Source organism: Leucopleurus acutus (genome assembly GCF_964270905.1).
Source record: "Leucopleurus acutus genome assembly, chromosome: 10".
In the NCBI taxonomy this organism is placed as follows: domain Eukaryota; kingdom Metazoa; phylum Chordata; class Mammalia; order Artiodactyla; family Delphinidae; genus Leucopleurus; species Leucopleurus acutus.
This window is the reverse complement of record NC_139153.1, coordinates 32240417-32265889: the sequence shown is the minus strand read 5'-3', so window position 1 is coordinate 32265889 and position 25473 is coordinate 32240417. Positions and strand designations below refer to the sequence as shown.

The window sequence follows — 25473 nt, the reverse complement described above, 5'->3', positions numbered from 1 at the left end:
AAAGTTCCAGAAGACCCAACAATATGTTAAAGACTGAGGGGAGGAGAGGCCTGAAACCTAAGTTTGGGGGTGTCATGAGGCGACATGTATACAGGGCAAGGGACAGTAGTGTACTAGAGCTAGCTCCTACAATTATAAGAGCCAATTGTTAAACATTCAAGAATTTTGTGAGCCAGATACGAAACTCTTGGATGCTTGAAAATCACTATGGTGGGAATATCTACCCCATGGAAATTGGCAAACACTACAAACCAGGGCTTTTTCTCCTGGGGTCAGATTTCCAGCACATCACTAGGTGAGAGTGAAGCCACTGGAACTTAGAAACGTGCACTATAAGTTACCAAAGTATGAATAATGCTTTCTTATGCAGAACCAACTATTAGAAATTTAAGCAAGGTACACAAACTTATATCTAAATAATCTTCAAAACATTCCTCATCTCTTTACTTCTTATCATATAATCATAGTCCTCTTAAGAGGATAAAGGTAAAAAGGAAATCATGTATATTCATTACAGTATTACATACCAGATATATATATATATAAAAAAATTCCCTTTAAAAATGGCAAAATTCAGGCTTCCCTGGTGGCGCAGTCGTTGAGAATCTGCCTGCCAATGCAGGAGACACGGGTTCGGGCCCTGGTCTGGGAAGATCCCACATGCTGCTGAGCAACTAGGCCTGTGAGCCACAACTACTGAGCCTGCGTGTCTGGAGCCTGTGCTCCACAACAAGAGAGGCCGCGATAGTAAGAGGCCCACGCACCGCGATGAAGAGTGGCCCCCGCTTGCCACAACTAGAGAAAGCCCTCGCACAGAGACGAAGACCCAACACAGCCAAAAATAAATATAAAAATAAATTAATTAATTTAAAAAATACAGCAGGCTTGGAAGTCCTTCTACCTGTGTTTAAAAAAAAAAAGGCAAAATTCATGGAATCTTTGAAGGTCTTTACCAAAAGGAAAAGTTTTTATTCAAAACTATTTTTCTAGGATTACATTTCTACAATAGTAAAAATTCAAGGAGCCCATAAAATAATTGTATAAAATTCATATTCTCTTTCTGTTTGTCATTTAAAGACGATCAATAACATTTCGAACCAAGATTTTATTGAGAACAAAACAAGAATCAATTAACTTGTAATTTTGTAAGTTCAAAAATATGTTCACTAGGATAGTACTTTTGTTAATTTACTCCAATAAAGCTATAGATAATTAGTTTATAGCCTTTAAGCATGAATCCAGTAATCAATCATAATATTGACACATATTTCTAGACTTACCTCTCATTTTATTTTTTATTTTTATTATTTTTAGATTTTATTTATTTATTGGCTGTGTTGGGTCTTCATTGCTGCGCACAGGCTTTCTCTAGTCGCAGCAAGTGGGGGCTACTCCTCGTTGTGGTGCGCGGGCTTCTCACTGCGGTGGCTTCTCTTGTTGCAGAGCAGGGCTCTAGGCACACAGGCTCAGTAGTTGTGACTCACTGGCTCTAGAGCACAGGCTCAGTAGTTGTGGCACACGGGCTTAGTTGCTCCGTGGCATGTGGGATCTTCCCAGACCAGGGCTCGAACCCATGTCCCCTTCATTGGCAGGCAGATTCTTAACTGCTGCGCCACCAGGGAAGCCCTTACCTCTCATTTTTAGACTGCTTCCAGAAATGAAGCATTTTTCTGCTAAAGTTATTTAAACAAAATTATAGTAAAAGCCTTTCTTAATTTATTTCAAAATAATTATACAGCACTATATCTAAAGATTTATTTAAAATACTATAGTAACTTCAATAACATTATCATTTAAAATATACAAAACCTATTTACCTGATTTGACATAAGTGTGGAAACACAGTTATAAAATGCATCCAGTTTCTCAGGTTTAATGCCTTCTAGTGACTCCTTCTTGGTAAAGAGACTTATAACCTTTGGATACCAAGTGTTCATTATCTTCTCTTCTGCCTTTCTAGCTTGTATTGATAAATCATTTTTCAGTGATTCACAGTCAATTGGGCCTTTACCTCTATTTATGAAAAAAAATGATTTAAAGCAAACAATAGATATTGGTCATGATACAAAATTATTGAAACAAGATAAATTAAAAAATTTTTTAACCTAAGAAAAGTCCTGAGTATTTATCAATCACTTTTTAAAATTATATAGTCAAAATATAGACTCAAGCAGGAGACATTAAAATTTTAAATGTTAATTAATAAATATGGGATTTTACCTAATTCCAGTTAAGTCTAGCAAAACTGTATTGGCAAATGTTGTATAACCAAGGTCCAATAACATTTTCATAGTTGGATGAACAATGTACAAACTAGCTAATATTTGATTTCTTGTCTGCAGATAGTTAGAATGCCAACGCTTAGAATAATCCAGGCCTCTGGAAAAGCAAAACACCATATCAAACAGGATTCAAATGATACATTCTAAATTTTAGGAAATAATATTTATGACATGGAATTAGTATCAAAGTGAGAAGACTGGGGATTGAGAAGGGAGAAATGTACTCAGCAATGGGAAACTTAGGAGATAAGCATGTAATAAAAATACATCAAGATCTTGAGAGTTCATTATCTTCAGAGACATCAGAGATCATTTGTGTGTAAGGCAGGCTGATGGGCCAGGTATGAGTTCCCTAACTTCCACTGTACTCTGGCTCAGTTACCCTGGGTAGAGATAAACAAACTCAGTCCTTAGGATTGGGAAGAAGAGACAGAGAAATCTGTCTGGCAAACTCCAAAGCTTACTTAAGGCCGAGTTGAGTTATACATCCATAAATGTTCCCACTAATTGCATAAGCAACAACTAGATAAGTTCAATGTAGAGGATACCTTTGGGGAAAAACAAAAACAGTAGTACTATTTTTTTTTTTTACATGTTTTCAAAACACTTTTGAGCTTCACAGCTGTAGCCTTGAATGAAAGATCTGTTTATTTTCAATCTGTTATCAAAACCTAGATACAGTACTGTTTTATAAAAATTTTACTTACACAGGGGATTCAGGTAAACGGCCTCCTTCATCTTCAAGCCATTTAACTGGAGGTCTCACAAGAACACTCCTCACTCAAAAAAAAAAAAAGTATATATATACATATATTTTATAGATAGATAGATAGGTTAATGCTTCTTGACAATCCTTGCAAGACTTAACTGAAATCAAAGTTTCTAACTTTTGATAATGGATAGTATAGTTTAATATGAATCAAAATGAGTATAAGAAAAAAATCCCTTATGTGAAACAAAATCATGCTCTTGGTACAATTTCGGCCCTGCTTTGGAGGTGAATTCAGATACAGTAAAGCTTTAATAAGTTCTCAGTTTTTCTCATCCTATCTATTCAAAGGTCACTGGCATGGTCACTTAAAACAATTAATCCAATTAAAAATTGCAAAGGTTAAATCCCTAATAAATCTCCCCAAACACATTAATATTTTCTTACAATCCTGTAAATAGTATAACCATAAAGACAAAGTAAAAAATTAAAAAGCTATTAAGCACATAAAAATTACAAAAAGTACCCTTAAAAACAGTGTCCTTAAATTACAAAGATTTGACTAGGTTATAGGCTCAAAGTTAAAACTTTAAAAATATCTAAGAAATATATATAGCTAAACATATAATGTTCATTATTCATATTTCTACTTTCGATTGGGAGAGGTGGGGGAACAAGCAAGCTTGGTGTGTGTTAAATACCACTTACCCAAATATCTCTTCATGCTTTTTTCAAAATCACTTGACACCTCATTTATGAGACTTTGAATGAGTTCTTCTCTTTCTTTCCCTTCCTTTAAAGACTCAGGTATCAGCATTAACATGTGATCCAGCCATTCCTGCTGAATAGGTACTATGGGACTACTCTCTACACATTGTTTCAAATAAATATAGTTGAACTGAGAATGTAATAAGAAAAAATTAAATGTTCTAAATGGTGTAGCATTTCAATGATACATGTGAAATGTAGCATTCCAGAGTAAAAATATTATGAAAAATAACATGTTTTCAGAATAAAAATATTTTATCCAAAAGTACAACCTACAAAGAAACTATTTTACATTTTTATTTATGATGCGTTCTCTCCAAATTAATGTTCTTAGTATACTCTTCACTTTCTCAAGGCAAAACAAACATCCTTAATCTAACTTACTATTCCTTCATTTAACAAATATTCATTAATTCAACAAATATTCAGGTATTGTTCCAAATGCTGAGGATATAGTAATAAACAAAACAGACAAAGCCCCACTCTCTTGGAGATACTATTCTGGTATACTAGCATCATAATATAATTTCATAAATTCTCCCATAACAATGAGTAGTCTGACAAAAATAGACATGAACAAATGGAAAGACAGTACTTGATCTTGGTAAAGATATTTTAACATCATGAAAATTTAAAGTTGTCCCAAAATCAAGTTAATGCAATACCAATAAAAATATCTACACACATTTTTAAGAAACTAGACAAGTAGAGACTAAAGTTCAAGTGGAAAAATAAATAGCCAAGAAATCCCTGAGAAAGAATATTTGTAAGGAAGAACTATTCCTAGGAGACATTAAAACATACTATAAAGTCTCCCTGATGAGAATAGTGTGGTACAGGTACATGAATAGACACACCACTGGGGAAAAAAAAAAATAGAAAGTCCAGGTATAGCTTCAGTCCATAGGAAAATGTAGCATATGATAAATGTGGCACCCCAAATCACTGAAGCAAAGATAAAGATTTTAGTAAATATTTCTGGGACAACTGGTTAGCCATTTGGGAAAAGATAAATTTAACACATATCTTCCAACATACACAAGAATAAATTCCAAATAGATCAGAAATTTAATTAAACTAAATAATAAAACTATACAAGGCCAGAAAAAACCTGATAAAATTCTTCTATAATTAAGCATAGAGAAAGACTTTATAACTATGATTCAAATTCCAGGTACAAAAAAGGAAAAAAAGATTGACAAATTCTGACTACATAAAATTTAAATGTTTGCATGTTTTAAAAATATCATAATAAAAAAGGTCAAAAGACTACTGACAATCTGGGAGAAAATATTTGCAAAGTATATCTCAAATAAAGGGGAAAGAATGCTTAAAAATTTAGGAGATGGGTGAAACTTGAGGACATTATGCTAAATGAAATAGGCCAATGACAAAAAGATAAACACCTTATGATTCCACTTATATGAGGTATCTACAGTAGTCAAATTAATAAAACAGAAAATAGAATGCCACTTGCCAGAGACTAGGGGGAAAAGGAAATGGAGAGTTGTTTCATGAGTGTAGAGTTTCAGTTTTACAATATGAGAATATTCTGGAGATTAGTTGCACAATGTGAAAATACTTAACACCACTGAACAGTACACTTTATTTATTTTTTTAAAAAAATATTTATTTATTTATTTATTTTTGGCTGTGTTGGGTCTTTGTTTCTGTGTGAGGGCTTTCTCTAGTTGCGGCAAGCAGGGGCCACCCTTCATCGCGGTGCGCGGGACTCTCACTATCGCAGCCTCTCTTGTTGCGGAGCACAGGCTCCAGACGCGCATGCTCAGTAGTTGTGGCTCACGGGCCTATTTGCTCAGCAGCATGTGGGATCTTCCCAGACCAGGGCTCGAACCCATGTCCCCTGCATTGGCAGGCAGATTCTCAACCACTGCGCCACCAGGGAAGCCCCTAGTTATTTCTTTTTACTTAATTTATTTATATATTTTTGGCTGCAATGGGTCTTCATTGCTGGACACAGGCTTTCTCTAGTTGCCGGGGGCTACTCTTCATTGCGGTGTGCCGGCTTCTCATTGCGGTGGCTCCTCTTGTTGTGGAGCATGGGCTCTAGGCATGCAGGCTTCAGTAGCTGTGGCACATGGGCTCAGCAGTTGTGGCGGCACAGTCTTAGTTGCTCCACGGCATGTGGGATCTTCCGGGACCAGGGCTCGAACCTGTGTCCCCTGCATTGCCAGGTGAATTCTTAACCACTGTGCCACCAGGGAAGTCCTGAACAGTACATTTTAAAATAGTGAAGATGGTGGGACTTCCCTGGTGGTGCAGAGTAGGTTTCTCACATGTTATGGGTTAGCAATTTAAAAACAGTTTATGTGTATTCTAGAATTTAACAAAATAAGTAAATATACTGTGGTTCATAAAAGCTAGGTTTCTGACTGGGAGAGAAGGGAGCAACAAATAAGGAAAGAGGGAAGACTAGAATGAACCCAGTGATATTAAATTGGAATAGGAGGCATAAGTGTAAACTCATGGTTTTTAAGATAGATAGACAGATGATAGAAGGAAGGATGGATGGATAGATAGATAAATTATGTTTCCTCAAGGATGAATAAGAAAGTCCACGTTGGTGAAGCATAAAATATGATACAGAGCGTGGTGAGAGGAGAGGCAGGAGAATAGGTAGGAGTCATATTACAGAAAGCCTTGCATACACATTAAGATTTAATTCTGTATGTTATGGGAAGCCACTGATGGCTATTGTAGTCAAGGGGAAAGAGGAAGACCTGATCTAAGGCTAGGACAAAAAGAGGACTGATTGGAGAAATATTCGTAGCATTTGGGGACTAATTGTATGGCAGAGAGAGGGGGAAAAAGAAGTTAAGACTCAGGTGTATTAAGCATGAGTGATTGGGTAAATAGCGATAACTAGAAGAGAGAATAAGGAGGAAGAGACGTCTTATGGAAGAAGCTGATAAGTTCATTTTTTCTGACATGTTGAATTTGAGGTATTTGTGCATCAAAATCTATGGGAGTCATCAAAATATGGAAGGTACTTGAAATCAGAAGAGAATCATCCAGGAAGATTCAAGGAAAGAGAACACTGGGCCACAGTCAGGCAGGGAAGCGAAACCCATGAAGATGACAGAGAAATAATATTTAGAGAACTAGAAAAATAAGTATAAGGGCATTTAAAAGGAAATGAATATTCAGCAGTGTCAAAAATCAGCTGGAATTGTCACTATTTTTTATTTTAGCCATACTAATGGGTATGTAGTGATAACTCATCACAGTTTTAATTTACATTTCCCTAACAGTTAATAATGTTGAGCATCTTTGATGTGCTTATTTGCCATCCATATATCCTCTTTGGTAAAATGTCTAGTCATGTCTTTTACTCATTTTCTAATTGGAGTTTTTGTTTTTATCCTGTTAGTTTTGAGAGTTCTTAAATATTCTAGATACAAGTCCTTTGTTGGATATGTGATTTGTGAATATTTTCTTGCAGTATGTAGCATGTTTTTTCATCCTCTTAACAGAATCTTTCACCTAGCTATAGTTTTTAATTTTTATGAAATAAAATTTATTGGTTTTTTTATGGATTGTGCTTTTTATTTTTTTATTTTTTGGCCGTGCTGTGCAGCACGCAGGATCTTAGTTCCCCGAACATGGATTGAACTCATGCCCACTGCAATGGAAGTGCAGAGTCTTAACCACTGAACAGCCAGGGAAGTCCCAGACTGCTTTTTTAAATTGGGTACAGTTGATTTACAATATATATTAGTTTTAGATGTACAACATAGTGATTAAAATTTTTATAGATTATACTCCATTTAAAGTTATAAAATATAGGCTATATTCCCTGTGCTATACCATGTATCATTATAGCTTATTTATTTTATACATAGTAGTTTGTACCTCTTAATCACCTATCCCTATCTTGCCCCTCCTCCCTTTCCTCTCCCCACTGGTAACCACTAGTTTTTTCTCTGTATGTGTGAGTCTGTTTCTCTTTTGTTATATTACTTCATTTGTTTTATTTTTTAGATTCCACATATAAATGATAACATACAGTATTTACCTTTCTCTGTCTGACTCATTTCTCTATGCATAAACTCTCCAGGTTTATCTTTGTTGTTGCAAATGGAAAATTTTCATTCTTTTGTATGGCTGAGTTATTCCATTACATATATATATATATATATGTATATAAATTATATATATGTATATAAATTCACATCATCCTTATCCACGTCTTGGCTTTTGTAAATAATGCTGTTGTGAACATTAGGGTGCATTTATCTTTTTGATTAGTGTTTTTGTTTTCTTTGGATATATACCCAGAAATGGAATGGTGGGGTCATATGTAGTTCTATTTTTAGTTTTTAGAGGGACCTCCACACTGTTTCCCATAGTGGCTGCACCAATTTATGTTCCCACCAACAGTGTACAAGGGCTCCCTTCTCTCTACATCCTCACCAACATTAGTTATTTGTGGTCATTTTTTTTTAACATCTTCATTGGAGTATAATTGCTTTACAATGGTGTGTTAGTTTCTGCTTTATAACAAAGGGAATCAGCTATGCATATACATATTCCCTCCCTCTTGCATCTCCCTCCCACCCCTCTAGGTGGTCACACAGCACTGAGCTGATCTCCCTGTGCAATGCAGCTGCTTCCCACTAGCTATCTATTTTACATTTGGTAGTGTATATATGTCCATGCCACTCTCTCACTTCGTCCCAGCTTACCCTTCCCACTCCCCGTGTCCTCAAGTCCATTCTCTGCATCTGTGTTTTTATTCCTGTCCTGCCCCTAGGCTCTTCAGAACCTTTTTTTTTTTTGATTCCATGTATATGTGTTAGCATATGGTATTTGTTTTTCTCTTTCTGACTTACTTCACTCTGTATGACAGACTCTAGGTCCATCCACCCAACTACAAATAACTCAATTTCATTTCTTTTTATGGTTGAGTTATATTCCATTGTATATATGTGCCACATCTTCTTTATCCATTCATCTGTCGATGGACACTTAGGTTGCTTCCATGTCCTGGCTATTGTAAATAGAGCTGCAATGAACACTATGGTACAAGACTCTTTTTGAATTATGGTTTTCTCAGGGTATATGCCCAATAGTGGGATTGCTGGGTCATACGGTAGTTCTATTTGTAGTTTTTTAAGGAAACTCCATACTGTTCTCCATAGTGGCTGTATCAATTTACATTCCAACCAAGAGTGCAAGAGGGTTCCCTTTTCTCCACACGCTCTCCAGCATTTATTGTTTGTAGATTTTTTGATGATGGCCATTCTGACTGGTGTGAGGTGATATCTCATTGTAGTTTTGATTTGCATTTCTCTAATGATTAGTGATGTTGAGCATCCTTTCATGTGTTTGTTGGCAATCTGTATATCTTCTTTGGAGAAATGTCTATTTAGGTCTTCTGCCCATTTTTGGATTGGGTTGTTTGTGTTTTTGATATTGAGCTGCATGAGCTGCTTATAAATTTTGGAGATTAATTCTTTGTCAGTTGCTTCATTTACAAATATTTTCTCCCATTCTGAGGGTTTCTTTTCATTTTGTTTATGGTTTCCTTTGCTATGCAAAAGCTCTTAAGTTTCATTAGGTCCCATTTGTTTATTTTTGTTTTTATTTCCATTTCTCTAGGAGGTGGTTCAAAAAGAATCTTGCTGTGATTTATGTCATAGAGTGCTCTGCCTATGTTTTCCTCTAAGAGTTTGATAATGTCTGGCCTTACATTTAGGTCTTTAATCCATTTGGAGTTTATTTTTGTGTATGGTGCTACAGAGTGTTCTAATTTCATTCTTTTACATGTAGCTGTCCACTTTTCCCAGCACCAATCATTGAAGAGGCTGTCTTTTCTCCATTGCATATTCTTGCCTCCTTTATCAAAAATAAGGTGACCATATGTGTGTGGGTTTATCTATGGGCTTTCTATCCTGTTCCATTGATCTATATTTCTGTTTTAGTGCCAGTACCATACTGTCTTGATTACTGTAGCTTTGTAGTATCGTCTGAAGGCAGGGAGCCTGATTCCTCCACCTCTGTTTTTCTTTCTTAACATTGTTTTGGCTACCAGCCCCAGTGATAAGGAGGTTGAAATAGCATATAGTGATGTAGCCAAAAGATTTACCAAGTAAAATAGCACTTACGAGAGAGATGTCTTCACATCTTCCCCTGACTAAGAACATGCTTTTCCTAACACACTGCTCCTCTTCCTATAAAGTAGAAACTTTATTTTGCACAAACATGCAGTTATTCCAGATTAGTATAAAGGATAGACAAGATATAGTAGTTATCGTTAAATATATACTCCTAAGCAGTGTCATTTTAAAATTGTTTTACCCTGCTTACCTCCCCTACCCTGTATCCTCCTCTCCTCTAATTTGGAGACACTCCATAAAAAATTTTCACTTTAAAGGTACTTTGCCATCTCTCTAGAGCCCTCACCACTGTCTCCATTCACTGTTTATAGATGGCAGAACTTTTGAGGTGCACTGTTTAACTGTTAAAATAGTAACCACAACCTCATCAGGCCCAAAATGGAGCACAATGCATGGTAGAAGGAATATTTATGTATTTTTGGAATTTTATAATATTTAGTAAGAGTATATGAAAGTATTGCTACTGTATCAAAATATATTGTTTCAATTTAATCTATTCTGGATATGTACTAAAGGATGTTACCACAAGAGAAGAGAGCCTTCTACAGAAAGTCTCTACAGATTTTGCTATTTTACTTTGTATGTGGATTTTTACTTTTGCCTAAACGCATTTATACTTCATATCAATTATAACATCTGACACTATGTAGAAGCTAAAAATTTAGAGGGAGTAACATTATTTTCAAGATCTTCTTCAAGCCTCTTATGCGTATTAAGAGAAACCAATCGGCACCTGATACTCACTGTCTAAATATGTTACTGGTAATATGTATTTTGCCCAGTGCCATTCATTTGGAACATAATTGTTTTCTTCTTTTATTTTAAAAATGCTCCTTTTTAAGGTAAATATCAGCCTTGTTGTTTGTAGATCTTTTGAGCAACACTATGTAAAATTATATTTAGTTGATTTAGCTATAGCAGTACAATGATAAGTAATATAAAAATTAACCTAAGGGGGGAAAAAAAAGATTGCTTTGGCTATTTGGGCCTCTTTTGTGTTTCCATACAAATTGTGAAATTTTTTGTTCTAGTTCTGTGAAAAATGCCAGTGGTAGTTTGATAGGGATTGCACTGAATCTAGATTGCTTTGGGTAGTATAGTCATTTTCACATGTTGATTCTTCCAATCCAAGAACATGGTATATCTCTCCATCTGTTTGTATCATCTTTAATTTCTTTCATCAATGTCTTATACTTTTCTGCATACAGGTCTTTTGTCTCCCTAGGTAGGTTTATTCCTAGGTATTTTATTCTTTTTGTTGCAATGGTAAAAGGGAGTGTTTCCTTAATTTCTCTTTCAGATTTTTCATCATTAGTGTATAGGAATGCAAGAGATTTCTGTGCATTAATTTGGTATCCAGCTACTTTACCAAATTCATTCATTAGCTCTAGTAGTTTTCGGGTAGCATCTTTAGGATTCTCTATGTATAGTATCAGGTCATCTGCAAACAGTGACAGCTTTACTTCTTCTTTGCCAGTTTGGATTCCTTTTATTTCTTCTTCATCTCGGATTGCTGTGGCTAAAACTTCCAAAACTATGTTGAAGAATAGTGGTTAGAGTGGACAACCTTGTCTTGTTCCTGATCTCAGAGGAAATAGTTTCAGTTTTTCACCATTAAGAACGATGTTGGCTGTGGGTTTGTCATATATGGCCTTTATTATGTTGAGGAAAGTTCCCTCTATGCCTGCACTCTGGGGGGTTTTTATGATAAATGGTGTTGAATTTTGTCAAAAGCTTTTTCTGCATCTATTGAGATTATCATATGGTTTTTCTCCTTCAGTTTGTTAATATGGTGTATCACATTGATTGATATGCATATACTGAAAAATCTTTGCATTCCTGGGATAAACCCTACTTGATCGTGGTGAATGATCCTTTGAATGTGCTGTTGGATTCTGTTTGCTAGTATTTGGTTGAGGACTTTTGCATCTATGTTCATCAGTGATATTGGCCTGTAGTTTTCCTTCTTTGTGACATCCTTCTCTGGTTTTGGTAACAGGGTGATGGTGGCCTCATAGAATGAGTTTGGGAGTGTTCCTCCCTCTGCTACATTTTGGAAGAGTTTGAGAAGGATAGGTGTTAGCTCTTCTCTAAATGTTTCATAGAATTCGACTGTGAAGCCATTTGGTCCTGGGCTTTTGTTTGTTGGAAGATTTTTAATCACAGTCAGTGCTTCTGATTGGTCTGTTTATGTTTTCTATTTCTTCCTGGTTCAGTCTCGGAAGGTTGTGCTTTTCTAAGAATTTGTCCATTTCTTCCAGGTTGTCCATTTTATTGGCATATATTTGCTTGTAGTAACCACTCATGATCCTTTGTATTTCTGCAGTGTCAGTTGTTACTTCTCCTTTTTCATTTCTAATTCTATGGATCTGAGTCCTCTCTCTTTTTTTCTTGATGAGTCTGGCTAATGGTTTATCAATTTTGTTTATCTTCTCAAAGAACCAGCTGTTAGTTGTATTGATCTTTGCTGTTATTTCCTTCATTTCTTTTTCATTTATTTCTGATCGGATCTTTATGATTTCTTTCCTTCTGCTAACTTTGGGTTATTTTTCTTCTTCTTTCTCTAATTGCTTTAGGTGCAAGGGTGGGTTGTTTATTAGAGATGTTTCTTGTTTCTTGAGGTAGGATTGTATTGCTATAAACTTCCCTCATAGAACTGCTTTTGCTGCATCCCATAGGTTTTGGTCATTGTGTTTTCATTGTCATTTGTTTCTAGCTACTTTTTGATTTCCTCTTTGATTTCTTCAGTGATCTCTTGCTTATTTAGTTGTGTACTGTTTAGCCTCCACGTGTTTGTATTTTTTACAGATCTTTTCCTGTAATTAATATCTAGTCTCATAGTGTTGTGGTTGGAAGATACTTGATATGATTTCAATTTTCTTAAATTTACCAAGGCTTGATTTGTGACCCAAGATATGCTCTATCCTGGAGATTGTGCCATGAGCACTTGAGAAGAAAGTGTATTCTGTTGTTTTTGGATGAAATGTCCAATAAATGTCAATTAAGTCCATCTTGTTTAATGTATCATTTAAAGCTTGTGTTTCCTTACTTATTTTCATTTTGGTTGATCTTTTCATTGGTGAAAGTGGGCTGTTAAAGTCCCCTACTATGATTGTGTTACTGTCAATTTCCCCCTTTATGGCTGTAAGCATTTGCCTTATGTATTGAGGTGCTCCTATGTTGGGTGCATAAATATTTACAATTGCTACATCTTCTTCTTGGATTGACCCCTTGATCATTACGTAGTGTCCTTTTTGTGTCTTGAAATAGTCTTTATTTTAAGTCTCTTTAGTCTGATATGAGAATTGCTACCCCAGCTTTCTTTTGATTTCCATTTGCATGGAATTTCTTTTTCCATCCCCTCACTTTCAGTCTGTATGTGTTCCTAGGTCTGAAGTGTGTCTCTTGTAGACAGCATATATATGGGTCTTGTTTTTGTATCCATTCAGCCAGTCTATGTCTTTTGGTTGGAGCATTTAATCCATTTACATTTAAGGTAGTTACTGATATGTATGGTCCTATTACCATTTTCTTAATTGTTTTGGGTTTGTTATTGTAGGTCTTTTCCTTCTCTTTTGTTTCCTGCCTAGATACATTCCTTTAGCATTTGTTGTAAAGCTGGTTTGGTGGTGCTGAATTCTTTTAGCCTTTGCTTGTCTGTAAAGGTTTTACTTTCTCTGTCGAATCCAAATGAGATCCTTGCTGGGTAGAGTAATCTTGGTTGTAAGTTTTTCCCTTTCATCACTTTAAATATGTCCCGCCACTCCCTTCTGGCTTGCAGAGTTTCTGCTGAAAGATCAGCTGTTAACCTTATGGGGATTCCCTTGTATGTTACTTGTTGTTTTTCCCTTGCTGCTTTTAATATTTTTTCTTTGTATTTAATTTTTGATAGTTTGATTAATATCTGTCTTGGTGTGTTTCTCCTTGGATTTATCCTGTATGGGACTCTCTGCGCTTCCTGGACTTGATTGACTGTTTCCTTTCCCATATTAGGGAAGTTTTCAACTATAATCTCTTCAAATATTTTCTCAGTCCCTTTCTTTGTCTCTTCTTCTTCTGGGACCCCTATAATTTGAATGTTGGTGGGTTTAATGTTGTCCCAGAGGTCTCTGAGTCTCTCCTCAATTCTCTTCATTCTTTTTCTTTATTCTGCTCTACAGTAGTTATTTCCACTATTTTATCTTCCAGGTCACTTATCCATATTTCTGCCTCAATTATTCTGCTATTGGTCCCTTCTAGAGAATTTTTAATTTCATATATTGTGTTGTTCATCATTGTTGGTTTGCTCTTTAGTTCTTCTAGGTCCTTGTTAAATGTTTCTTGTATTTTCTCCATTCTATTTCCAAGATTTTGGATCATTTTTACTATCATTACTCTGAATTCTTTTTCAGGTAGACTGCCTATTTCCTCTTCATTTCTTTGGTCTGGTGGGTTTTTACCTTGCTCCTTCATCTGCTGTGTGTTTCTCTCTTTTCTCATTTTGCTTAACTTATTGTGTTTGGGGTCTCCTTTTCACAGGCTGCAGGTTCGTAGTTCCTGTTGTTTTTTGTGTCTGCCCCCAGTGGGTAAGCTTGGTTCAGTGGGTTGTGTAGGCTTCCTGGTGGAGGGGACTGGTATCTGTGTTCTGGTGGATGAGTCTGGATCTTGTCTTTGTGGTGGGCAGGGCCGAGTCTAGTGGTGTGTTTTGGGGTGTCTGTGGCATTATTATGATTTTAGGCAGCCACTCTGCTAATGGGTGGTGTTGTGTTTCTGTCTTGCTAGTTGTTTGGCATAGTGTTTCCAGCACTGTAGCTTGCTGGTCATTGAGTGGAGCTGGGTCTTAGCGTTTAGATGGAGATCACTGGGAGAGCTTTCACCATTTGATATTACATGGAGCCGGGAGATCTCTGGTGGACCAATGTCCTGACCTCAGCTCTCCCACCTCAGAGGCACAGGCCTGACACCCAGCTGGAGCACCAAGACCCTGTCAGCCACATGGCAACAACAACTCTGTCAATATGTCTTCATCAACCATATGAGCAATGCCAATGTGGGACCCAGTACCATTCACTTGGTGGAAGAATTCTGGGTTCAGGCAGGGGACAGGCACAGTGCAGGTGATATCTGGATATTGCTTGACACTTTACAGACTGTTCTCAATGGATTTCCCTTCTTTGCTGAGCTTCAAAGCTTCTAAGATATTGGGAGCTGGGAAGTGAAAGGCAGAGGGAGGGAGCACAGGACAGGAGCAGCCCCTGGGCGTTTGCCCATGGGAGTGGCTGCCTCTGTGGTCTTTTTGATGGTAGTCATTTTGACAGGTGTGAGGTGATATCTCATTGTGGTTTTTGATTTCATTTCTCTGATGAATGAATGATAAATGAATGTTGAGCATCTTTTCATGTGCTTGATAGACATCTGTATGTCTTCTTTAGAAAAATGTCTATTCAGGTCTTCTGCCCATTTTTTAATTGGGTTATTTGTTTTTTTGACATTAAGTTAGTTGTATGAGCTGTTTATATACCTTGGATACTAACCCTTTATCAGTCATATGATTTGCAAATATTTTCTCCCATTCAGTAGGTTGCCTTTTCATTTTGTTGATGGTTCTGCTGTGCAAAAGCTTTCAAGTTTAATTAGGTCCCATTCATTTATTTTTGCTTTTGTTTTCTTTGCCTTAGGAGACCAATCCAAAAAAAATATTGCTACAATTTATGTCAAAAAGTATTCTGCCTATGTTACCTTCTAGGAGTTTTATGGTTTCCAATCTTACATTTAGGTCCTTAATATGGATTGTGCTTTTGATGTCACGTCTAAGAATTCTTGGCCAAGTCCTAGATTTTCTTCTAAAAGTTTTAAAATAATTTTGTTTTACATTTAAATCTATGATCAATTTTTAGTTAATTTTTGTACAATAGGCAAAGTTTAGGCTGAGGTTTGGGGTTTTTGTTGTTTATTTCTTTTGTTATTTTATGGTTGTCCTATTGCTCTACCCCATTTGTTGAAAAGATTATCCTTTTTCCATTGAACTGACTTTTGCACCTTTGTCAAAAATCAGTTGGCTGTAGCTGAGTGTGTCTATTTCTGAGTCATCTATTCTGTTCTACTGATACATGTGTTCAATTATTTAAAAGTAAAAAGTTTTTAAAAGTCAGCTGAAGGTCTAGTGAGAGAAATATTGAAAAAATATCCTTTGGGTTTGGAAACTACTGGTCATTGGTGACATTTATGATGAAGTGGTGGAGTTCCTAGAAGCCAGATTGCCAAGGCAGTGGGTTTAAGAGTGAATTACTGTTTCATACCCAGCTACCTATTTTAGATTGTAAGACACTAAAGGCAAAAACTATGGAGGAAGGATGAGGATGCTAAACACATACACACAAAAATATCTTGCAGTTCACCCAGCCTCACATTAAATATTTATAAATGTTTGGGGGTTGTTTTATATCAGTTCTTACATCTAGTAAAGAGGCAAATCCACAGCCCAAGTCTCCGGAAAAGTTGGGAGGCAGAGGGAGGAGGAGAAGGAGTATTTTAAAAAGACAAAAAACTTGGATTAGCTAAAATGAGATTCTTCCAAAGAGCCTCAGTCAGTAGGAAGGTATCCTTAGCCCTCTATCCCAAGAGGGAACTTCAAGGGTTCTGGAAAGCCTGTACCCCCATCTGGTAATATGCTGCATAAATTCTTCTTTTGTGTAACCAGCTCCATAACTTTCCATATCCTTTGCTGTTAAGGAGATTTTACATGTTTTCATCTTTCCAACAATCACATCACAGTCCCATGTTGTCACCCATGCAGTCAGTGTCTTTTTTTTTTTAATCTCTATCATCTAGCATGTGGGTGGCACACAATGGATTCAAAATAAGCAGTCATCATTATATCAACATCAAGACAATGAAAAGGGAGATGTATTTTCCTTTATAACTACCACTTTGGATATTTTTTTTCAGTTCTTTGGAATAACAACAAAAATATTTACAATTAATCCTCAAATAATGAATAGCAACAAAAATGTAACTCTTAAAACCTGTATAGGGGCTTCCTTGGTGGTGCAGTGGTTGAGCGTCTGCCTGCCAATGCAGGGGACACGGGTTCGTGCCCTGGTCTGGGAAGATCCCACATGCCATGGAGCGTGAGCCATGGCCGCTGAGCCTGAGCATCCGGAGCCTGTGCTCCACAACGGGAGGCAGTGAGAGGCCCGCGTACCACAAAAACAAACAAACAAAAAAAAACATTTGTATTGTCGGGCCTTCCCTGGTGGCGCAGTGGTTAAGAATCCGCCTGCCAATTCAGGGGACACGGGTTCGAACCCTGGTCCAGGAAGATCCTACATGCCGTGGAGCAACTAAGCCCATGCGCCACAACTACTGAGCCCGCGTGCCACTACTACTGAAGCCTGTTTGCCTAGAGTCCGTACTCTGCAACAAGAGAAGCCACCGCAATAAGAAGCCACGCACTGCAACGAAGAGTAGCCCCTGCTCTCTGCAACTAGATAAAACCCGTGTGCAGCAATGAAGACCCAATGCAGCCAAAAATAAATAAATAAAACCTGCATTGTCATCATGGCACGCTTGTACCTTTGGCAGAGAAAATAATGTTTCTAAATTTCTTTCTTCTCTAGGATGGAATTTAGCAGGTGGTCTTAGAAGGAGCTACTCTGTAACAATTTGTTTGAACATTTTCAAAGCAAGAAATATAAAAAATTGAACTCACTCCTTTCTTTTTAATTTCACTGGTCATCTGTCAAAAGCAAACAAACAAGACATAATTAAATCAAGAAGAAAGTTTTTAAAGTAATTTGAAATTTTTTAAATCAAAAATATAAATAGTTTTAAATATATGTATTATTCTTTAAAAAATACTAGTTATATTGAGACTGATTTAAAATAAGAGTTAAAATAGTATAAAGATACACTTTTTAAAGAGAAAATATAAACCTACAGTTGGAGGATAATCTGGCTCTGGTGATGAAGGTGTTCTTTTATCCAATGTTCTGGCTAAATTTCGTTTGGCTCCTTCAATTCTGAAATTTATAGTTAGAACAATGTATGACTTTCTTGAATATAACATTAAGATATATTATTAAAACATAACAATTTGAACATTTTTTCAACTATACTTGAAGAAGAGATATTCAAGAGTTCTTTACCTTACTGAATTTTCTGTAAGAAATAAATCTCAATTGCCATTATCAATGAGTCCTAATATTCAAATTATTCATGTGTAATATAAAAGGAGACTAAAAATAATAATCAATAATGTTCAATTATAACATGACAATTTTTAAGTTAATCCTGATGCATGTGGGCCCTTATGTATGTGTTATCTCTGTTCAAATGCCACACTGTCAGAGAAGACTACCCTTACCCCTTACATTAAGTAGCACTTCCTTCACTATCCATCCCTTTTATCCTCACTTACCTTGCTTCATAATACTTACCACCATTTGACATACTATATGTTGTAGACCGTTTTATTCATTGCCTTATCCCAATGCTCAGAATAGTACCTGCTACATAGTAGGTGCTCAATAAAAAGTTGTGAATGTAGGAATTTATCATCCATAAAATATAATTTCTTCTTTAAATAAAATTATATCATCATATAATCTGTTCATCTGTCACCAAATACTTACTGAATGTTTATATTCTGCAAGATACCCTACTAGGTTTTTTTTTTTGGAAAGTACCTTTTCTTTTTTTTAATTTAATTATTTTTATTTATTTGTGGCTGCGTTGGGTCTTCGTTGCTGCTCATGGGCGCTACTCTTCATTGCAGTGCACGAGCTTCTCATTGTAGTGGCTTCTTTTGTTGCAAAGCATGGGCTCTAGGCACGCAGGCTTCAGTAGTTGCGACACGCAGGCTCAGTAGTTGTGGCCCGTGGGCTCTAGAGCGCAGGCTCAGTAGTTCTGGCAAATGGGCTTAGTTGCTCCGTGGCATGTGGGATCTTCCCGGACCAGGGATCGAACCCATGTCCCCTGCATTGGCAGGCGGATTCTTAACCACTGCGCCACCAGGGAAGTCCCTACTAGGTTTTATTAAAACATAGCAGCAACAAGTTTCAAGGAATTTATAAACTGACAGTGTAGGAAGATAAGATCAGAGTGCCATATAAAAAGTATGGGAGGGCTTCTCTGGTGGCGCAGTGGTTGAGAGTCCGCCTGCCGATGCAGGGGACACGGGTTCGTGCCCCGGTCCGGGAAGATCCCACATACCGTGGAGCAGCTGGGCCCGTGAGCCATGGCCGCTGAGCCTGTACATCCAGAACCTGTGCTCTGCAATGGGAGAGGCCACGACAGTGAGAGGTCCACGTACCGCAAAAAAGAAAAAAAAAAAAAGTATGGGACCCTGATGGTTCAGAGGAGGGACAAGTTCACTTCCACCTGAAGGTATATTTGAAGGTTATGTGAACAAGTTAGCATTTGCAATAAGCTTGAAATGAAGAAGAGGATCTCAGTTGGAGATGTGGCTTTCCTGGGCAGATGGATCTGAAAAGATAAAGGCCCTAAGAAACAGGAAGACAAGGGAACAATCAAAGGCAAAAATTGAAAATAAGGAGTTGTCCAATCTGCTCAGAAGTTATGGAACCAGATGGAGATAAGTTTGGAGAAGTGGACTGGAATATCTAGCTAAGGGTCTCAAATAGCAAGCTTTTTTATTAGTAGACAATGGGGAGTCACTAAGAGTTTTTAAGCATGAGAACATTTTTAGAAAGACAAATCTACCAGTTGGTAAAGTCTAAATACGCTAGAAGAGATGGTCAAAGCAGAAAGTATACAAGGGAAAGAAAAGAGACTTAAGAAAGAAGATTGAAGGATGTCAAGCGTGACAGGAATGAGGAAGAACAACTGAAGGAGGCAAAGGAGACATGGTCAGAGGCAAAAGGAGAACTAAAAGGAATTTGAAGGGAAGGATGGCCACCAGAACAATAAAGGCATAAACTAGTAAATGCCATAAAGAAAAAGATCATGTCTGTTTTGCTCACCGATCTATCCATAGCACTTAGATAGTGTCCATCAAGGTCAATAAATATCTGTAGAATGAATGATCAGAATAGTGGATGTGGAAAAGATTCTGCATATCTAGTTCAGTACTTTCTTTAATGCATGAATACTCTCAAAAATTTCAAGTTGTACCCCAGGATGGGTGAGGGGAGATGACATTCATCACTTTCTGAGGTAGCTCAATTTATTGTCAGCTAGCTCATATTCTTCGAAATAAATTTCTTGAGTTGTATCCTTTTAAATTATATTCTCTGGAGCTATATAAAAAAGTCACATTCCTCTTCTTTGTTACCCTTCCAAAACTTAGTAATACCTATCCAGTTCCTTTGACCATTCCTGTCAATAAAAGTTACCATTTATGGTGAGTTTCTGACGTTCTAGGCATTGGCATAAGATCTTTATATGCATGGATCTCATTTAACTCTCACAGAAATCCTAAGAGGTAACCATTATTATAATATTATCCCCATCTTACAGATGGGAAGATGAGGATAAGCAAAGTTACTTGACTTGCCAAATTCACATTAATAAGCTGTAGAGATGGGATATGAACTCAGGCCTGTCTAAACTCCTCCCCATTAAGCAAATCAGTTCCCTTCAAATTAGGTAGTTTCAAAATTCCTCACTCTCATTGGTAGCTATAATGGTTTAGCAACATCCATCTTATAGTGTGACCCCAGAATTCCAGATGTTGCTTGACCAATGGAGGGTGAAAATTTTCTCTCCCACATTCTAGACATTCTTCATTTATTAAAAGAGACTAAGACTGAATTAGCTTTTATGAGTAGCCTCATTTCCCTGTTGTGCCTTACTGAGCTTGACTAAATCAAAATTAAAACAAGATGACACAAAACCTATGGGATGCAGCAAAAGCTGTTTTAAGAGGGAAGTTTATAGCAATACAATCTCACCGCAGGAAACAAGAAAAATCTCAAATAAACAATCTAACCCTACACTTAAAACAACTAGAGAAAGAAGAACAAAGAAAACCCAAAGTCAGTAGAAGGAAAGAAACCATAAATATCACAGCAGAAATAAATGAAATAGAAATGAAGAAAACAATAGCAAAGATCAATAAAACTAAAAGCTAGTTCTTTGAGAAGATACATAAAATTGATAAACCCTTAGACAGACTCATCAAGAAAAAAAGGTAAAGGATGCAAATCAATAAAATTGGAAATGAAAAAGGAGAAATCACAACTGACACTGCAGAAATACAAAGGATTATAAGACACTACTACAAAAAACTATATGCCAATAAAATGGACAACCATGAAGAAATAGACAAACTCTTGGAAAGGTACAATTTTCCAAGACTGACCAGGAAAAATTAGAAAATATAAACAGACATATCACAAGTAATGAAATTGAAACCATAATTTAAAATATTCCAACAAACAAAAGTCCAGGACCAGATAGCTTCACAGGCGAATTCTATCAAACATTTAGAGAAGAGCTAATACAGATCCTTCTCAATCTCTTCTAAAAAATTGCAGCAGGAGAAACACTCCCAAATTCGTCCTACAAAGCCACCATCACCCAGAAAAAGATATCAAAAAAAAAGATTAAAGACCAATATCACTGATGAACATAGATGTAAAAATCCTGAACAAATTACTAGCAAACAGAATCCAACAACACATTAAATGGATCATAAACCATGATCAAGTGGGATTTATTCCAGGGATGCAAGGATTTTTCAATATACGCAAATAAGTCAATGTGATACACCACATTAACAAATTAAGGAATAAAAACCATATGATCATCTCAATAGATGCAGAAAAAGCTTTCAACAAAATTCAACACCCATTTGTGATAAAAATTCTCCAGAAAATGGGCATGGGGGAACCTACCTCAACATAATAAAGGCCATATATGACAAACCCACAGAGAGCATGATTCTCAATGGTGAAAAACTGAAAGCATTTCCTCTAAGATCAGGAACAAGACAAGGATGTCCACTATCGCCACTCTATTCAACATAGCTTTGGAAGTCCTAGCCACAGCAATCAGAGAAGAAAAGGAAACAAAGGGAATCCAAATTGGAAAAGAAGAAGTAAAACTGTCACTGTTTGCTGATGACATGATACTATACATAGATAATCCTAAAGATGCCACCAGAAAACTACTACAACTAATCAATGAATTTGGTAAGGTTGCAAGATACAAAATTAAGTCACAGAAATCTCTGGCATTCCTATAAACCAACAATGAAAAATCAGGAAGAGAAAATAAGGAAACACTCTCATTTACCACTGCAACAAAAGAATAAAATACCTAAGAGTAAACCTGCCTAAGGTGGCAAAAGACTTGTACTCAGAAAACTATAACACACGGATGAAAGAAAACAAAGATGACATAAACAGACGGAGAATATATCATGTTCTTGGATTGGAAGAATCAATATTGTGAAAATGACTATACTACCCAAAGCAATCTACAGATTCAATGCAATCCCTATCAAACTACCAATGGCATTCTTCACAGAAGTAGAACAAAAAAATTTACATTTTGTATGGAAACACAAAATACCCCGAATAGCCAAAGCAATCTTGAGAAAGAAAAACAGAGTTGGAGGAATCAGGCGCCCTGACTTCAAACTATACCAAAAAGCTACAATAATTAAGACAGTATGGTACTGGCACAAAACAGAAATATAGGTCAATGGTACAAGATAGAATGCCCAGAGATAAACCCATGCACATATGGGCACCTAATTTATGACACAGGAGGCAAGAACATACAATGGAGAAAACACAGCCTCCTCAATAGGTGGTGCTCGGAAAACTGGACAGCTACATGTAAAAGAATGAAATTAGAACACTCCCTAACACCATACACAGAAATAAACTCCAAATGGATTAAAGACTTAATAAGACCAGACGCTATGAAACTCTTAGAGGAAAATATAGGAAAAACACTCTTTGACACAAACCACAGCAAGATCTTTTTTGACCCACCTTCTAGAGTAACAGAAATAAAAACAAAAATAAACAAATGGGACTTAAAAGCTTTTGCAGAGCAAAGGAAACCATCAACAAGACCAAAAGACAACCCTCAGACTGGGAGAAAATATTTGCAAATGAAACAACAGACAAAGGATTAAACTCCAAAATATACAAACAGCTCATGGAGCTCAATACCAAAAAAACAAACAAGCCAATTGAAAAATGGGTGGAAGACCTAAATAGACATTTCACCAAGGAAGACATACAGATGGCCAAGAAGCACATGAAAAGATGTTCAACATCACTAATTATCACAGAAACGCAAATCAAAACTACAATGAGGTTTTTTTTTGTTTTTTACATCTGTACCTTTTTCTTTTTTTAACATCTTTATTGGACTATAATTGCTTTACAATGGCGTGTTAGTTTCTGCTTTAAAACAAAGTGAATCTGTTATACATATACATATGTCCCCATATCTCTTCCCTCTTGCGTCTCCCTCCCTCCCACTCTCCCTTTCCCACCCCTCTAGGTGGTCACAAAGCACCGAGCTGATCTTGCTGGGCTACACGGCTACTTCTCACTAGCTATCTATTTTACATTTGGTAGTGTATATATGTCCATGCTACTCTCTCACTTTGTCCCATCTTACCCTTCCCCCTCCCCTTATCCTCAAGTCCATTCTCTAGTAGGTCTGCATCTTTATTCCCGTCTTGCCCCTAGGTTCTTCATGACCTTTTTTTTCTTGTTTAGATTCCACATATATGTGTTAGCATATGGTATTTGTTTTTCTCTTTCTGACTTACTTCACTCTGTATGACAGACTCTAGGTCCATCCAACTCACTACAAATAACTCAATTTCATTTCTTTTCATGGCTGAGTAATATTTCATTGTATATATGTGCCACATCTTCTTTATCCATTCATCTGTTGATGGACACTTAGGTTGCTTCCAAGTGGATGGGTATTGTAAACAGAGCTGCAATGAACATTGTGGTACATGACTTATTTTGAATTACGGTTATCTCAGGGTATATGCCCAGTAGTGGGATTGCTGGGTCATATTGCTGGCAGTTCTACTGTTAGATTTTTAAAGAACCTCCATACTGTTCTCCATAGTGGCTGTATCAATTTACATTCCCACCAACAGTGCAAGAGGGTTCCCTTTTTTCCACACAATCCACAGCATTTCTGGTTTGTAGATCTTTTGATGATGGCCATTCTGAACGAAGTGAGATGATATCTCATTGTACTTTTGATTTGCATTTCTCTAATGATTAATGATGTTGAGCATTCTTTCAAGTGTTTGTTGGTAATCTGTATATCTTCATTGGAGAAATGTCTATTTAGGTCTTCTGCCCATTTTTGGATTGGATTGTTTGTTTTTTTGATATTCAGCTGCATGAGCTGCTTGTATATTTTGGAGATTAATCATTTGTCAGTTGCTTCATTTGCAAATATTTTCTCCCATTCTGAGGGTTGTCTTTTGGACTTGTTTATGGTTTCCTTTGCTGTGAAAAAGCTTTGAAGTTTCATTAGGTCCCATTTGTTTATTTTTGTTTTTATTTCCATTTCTCTAGGAGGTGGGTCAAAAAGGATCTTGCTGTGATTTATGTCATAGAGTGTTCTGCCTATGTTTTCCTCTAAGAGTTTGATAGTTTCTGGCCTTACATTTAGATCTTTAATCCATTTGGAGTTTATTTCTGTGTATGGTGTTATGGAGTGTTCTAATTTCATTCTTTTGTATGTAGCTGTCCAGTTTTCCCAGCACCACTTATTGAAGAGGCTGTCTTTTATCCCCTGTATATTCTTGCCTCCTTTATCAAATATAAGGTGACCATATGTGCGTGGGTTTATCTCTGGGCTTTCTATCCTGTTCCATTGATCTATATTTCTGTTTTTGTGCCAGTACCATACTGTCTTGATTACTGTAGCTTTGTAGTATATAGTCTGAAGTCAGGGAGCCTGATTCCTCTAGCTCCATTTTTCTGTCTCAAGATTGCTTTGGCTATTCAGGGTCTTTTGTGTTTCCATACAAATTGTGAATTTTTTTGTTCTAGTTCTGTGAAAAATGCCAGTGGTAGTTTGATAGGGATTGTATTGAATCTGCAGATTGCTTTGGGTAGTAGGGTCATTTTCACAATGTTGATTCTTCCAATCTAAGAACATGGTATATCTCTCCATCTATTTGTATCATTTTTAATTTCTTTCATCAGTGTCTTATAGTTTTCTTCACACAGGTCATTTGTCTCCTTAGGTAGGTTTATTCCTAGATATTTTATTCTTTTTGTTGCAATGGTAAATGGGAGTGTTTTCTTAATTTCACTTTCAGGTTTTTCATCATTAGTGTATAGGAATGCAAGAGATTTCTGTGCATTAATTTTGTATCCTGCAACTTTACCAAATTCATTGATTAGCTCTAGTAGTTTTCTGGTGGTATCTTTAGGATTCTCTATGTATAGCATCATGTCATCTGCGAACAGTGACAGTTTTACTTCTTTTTATTCAATTTGTATTCCTTTTATTTTTTTCTTCTCTGATTGCCATGGCTAGGACTTCCAAAGCTATGTTGAATAACAGCAGTGAGAGTGGACATCCCTGTCTTGTTCCTGATCTTAGAGGAAATGCTTTCAGTTTTTCA

General features: G+C 36.6%; 2 protein-coding genes across 2 annotated transcripts in view; both read right to left on the bottom strand.

Annotated features, from left to right (window-relative positions):
• The window catches only part of ARF4 (ARF GTPase 4), a 1077785-nt gene that overhangs the window by 997251 nt on the left and 55061 nt on the right, over positions 1 to 25473 (bottom strand). The gene's annotated exons all lie outside the window — the stretch shown is intronic.
• DNAH12 (dynein axonemal heavy chain 12) overlaps positions 1 to 25473 on the bottom strand; it is a gene marked incomplete at both ends in the record, with an annotated part of 211972 nt that overhangs the window by 177691 nt on the left and 8808 nt on the right. Inside the window, 6 exons of the mRNA XM_082848988.1 lie at positions 1818 to 2013; positions 2221 to 2379; positions 2990 to 3062; positions 3700 to 3889; positions 17590 to 17616; positions 17818 to 17899. Coding sequence (XP_082705114.1) covers positions 1818 to 2013; positions 2221 to 2379; positions 2990 to 3062; positions 3700 to 3889; positions 17590 to 17616; positions 17818 to 17899 — 727 coding nt within the window. The remainder of the gene's footprint in view (positions 1 to 1817; positions 2014 to 2220; positions 2380 to 2989; positions 3063 to 3699; positions 3890 to 17589; positions 17617 to 17817; positions 17900 to 25473) is intronic.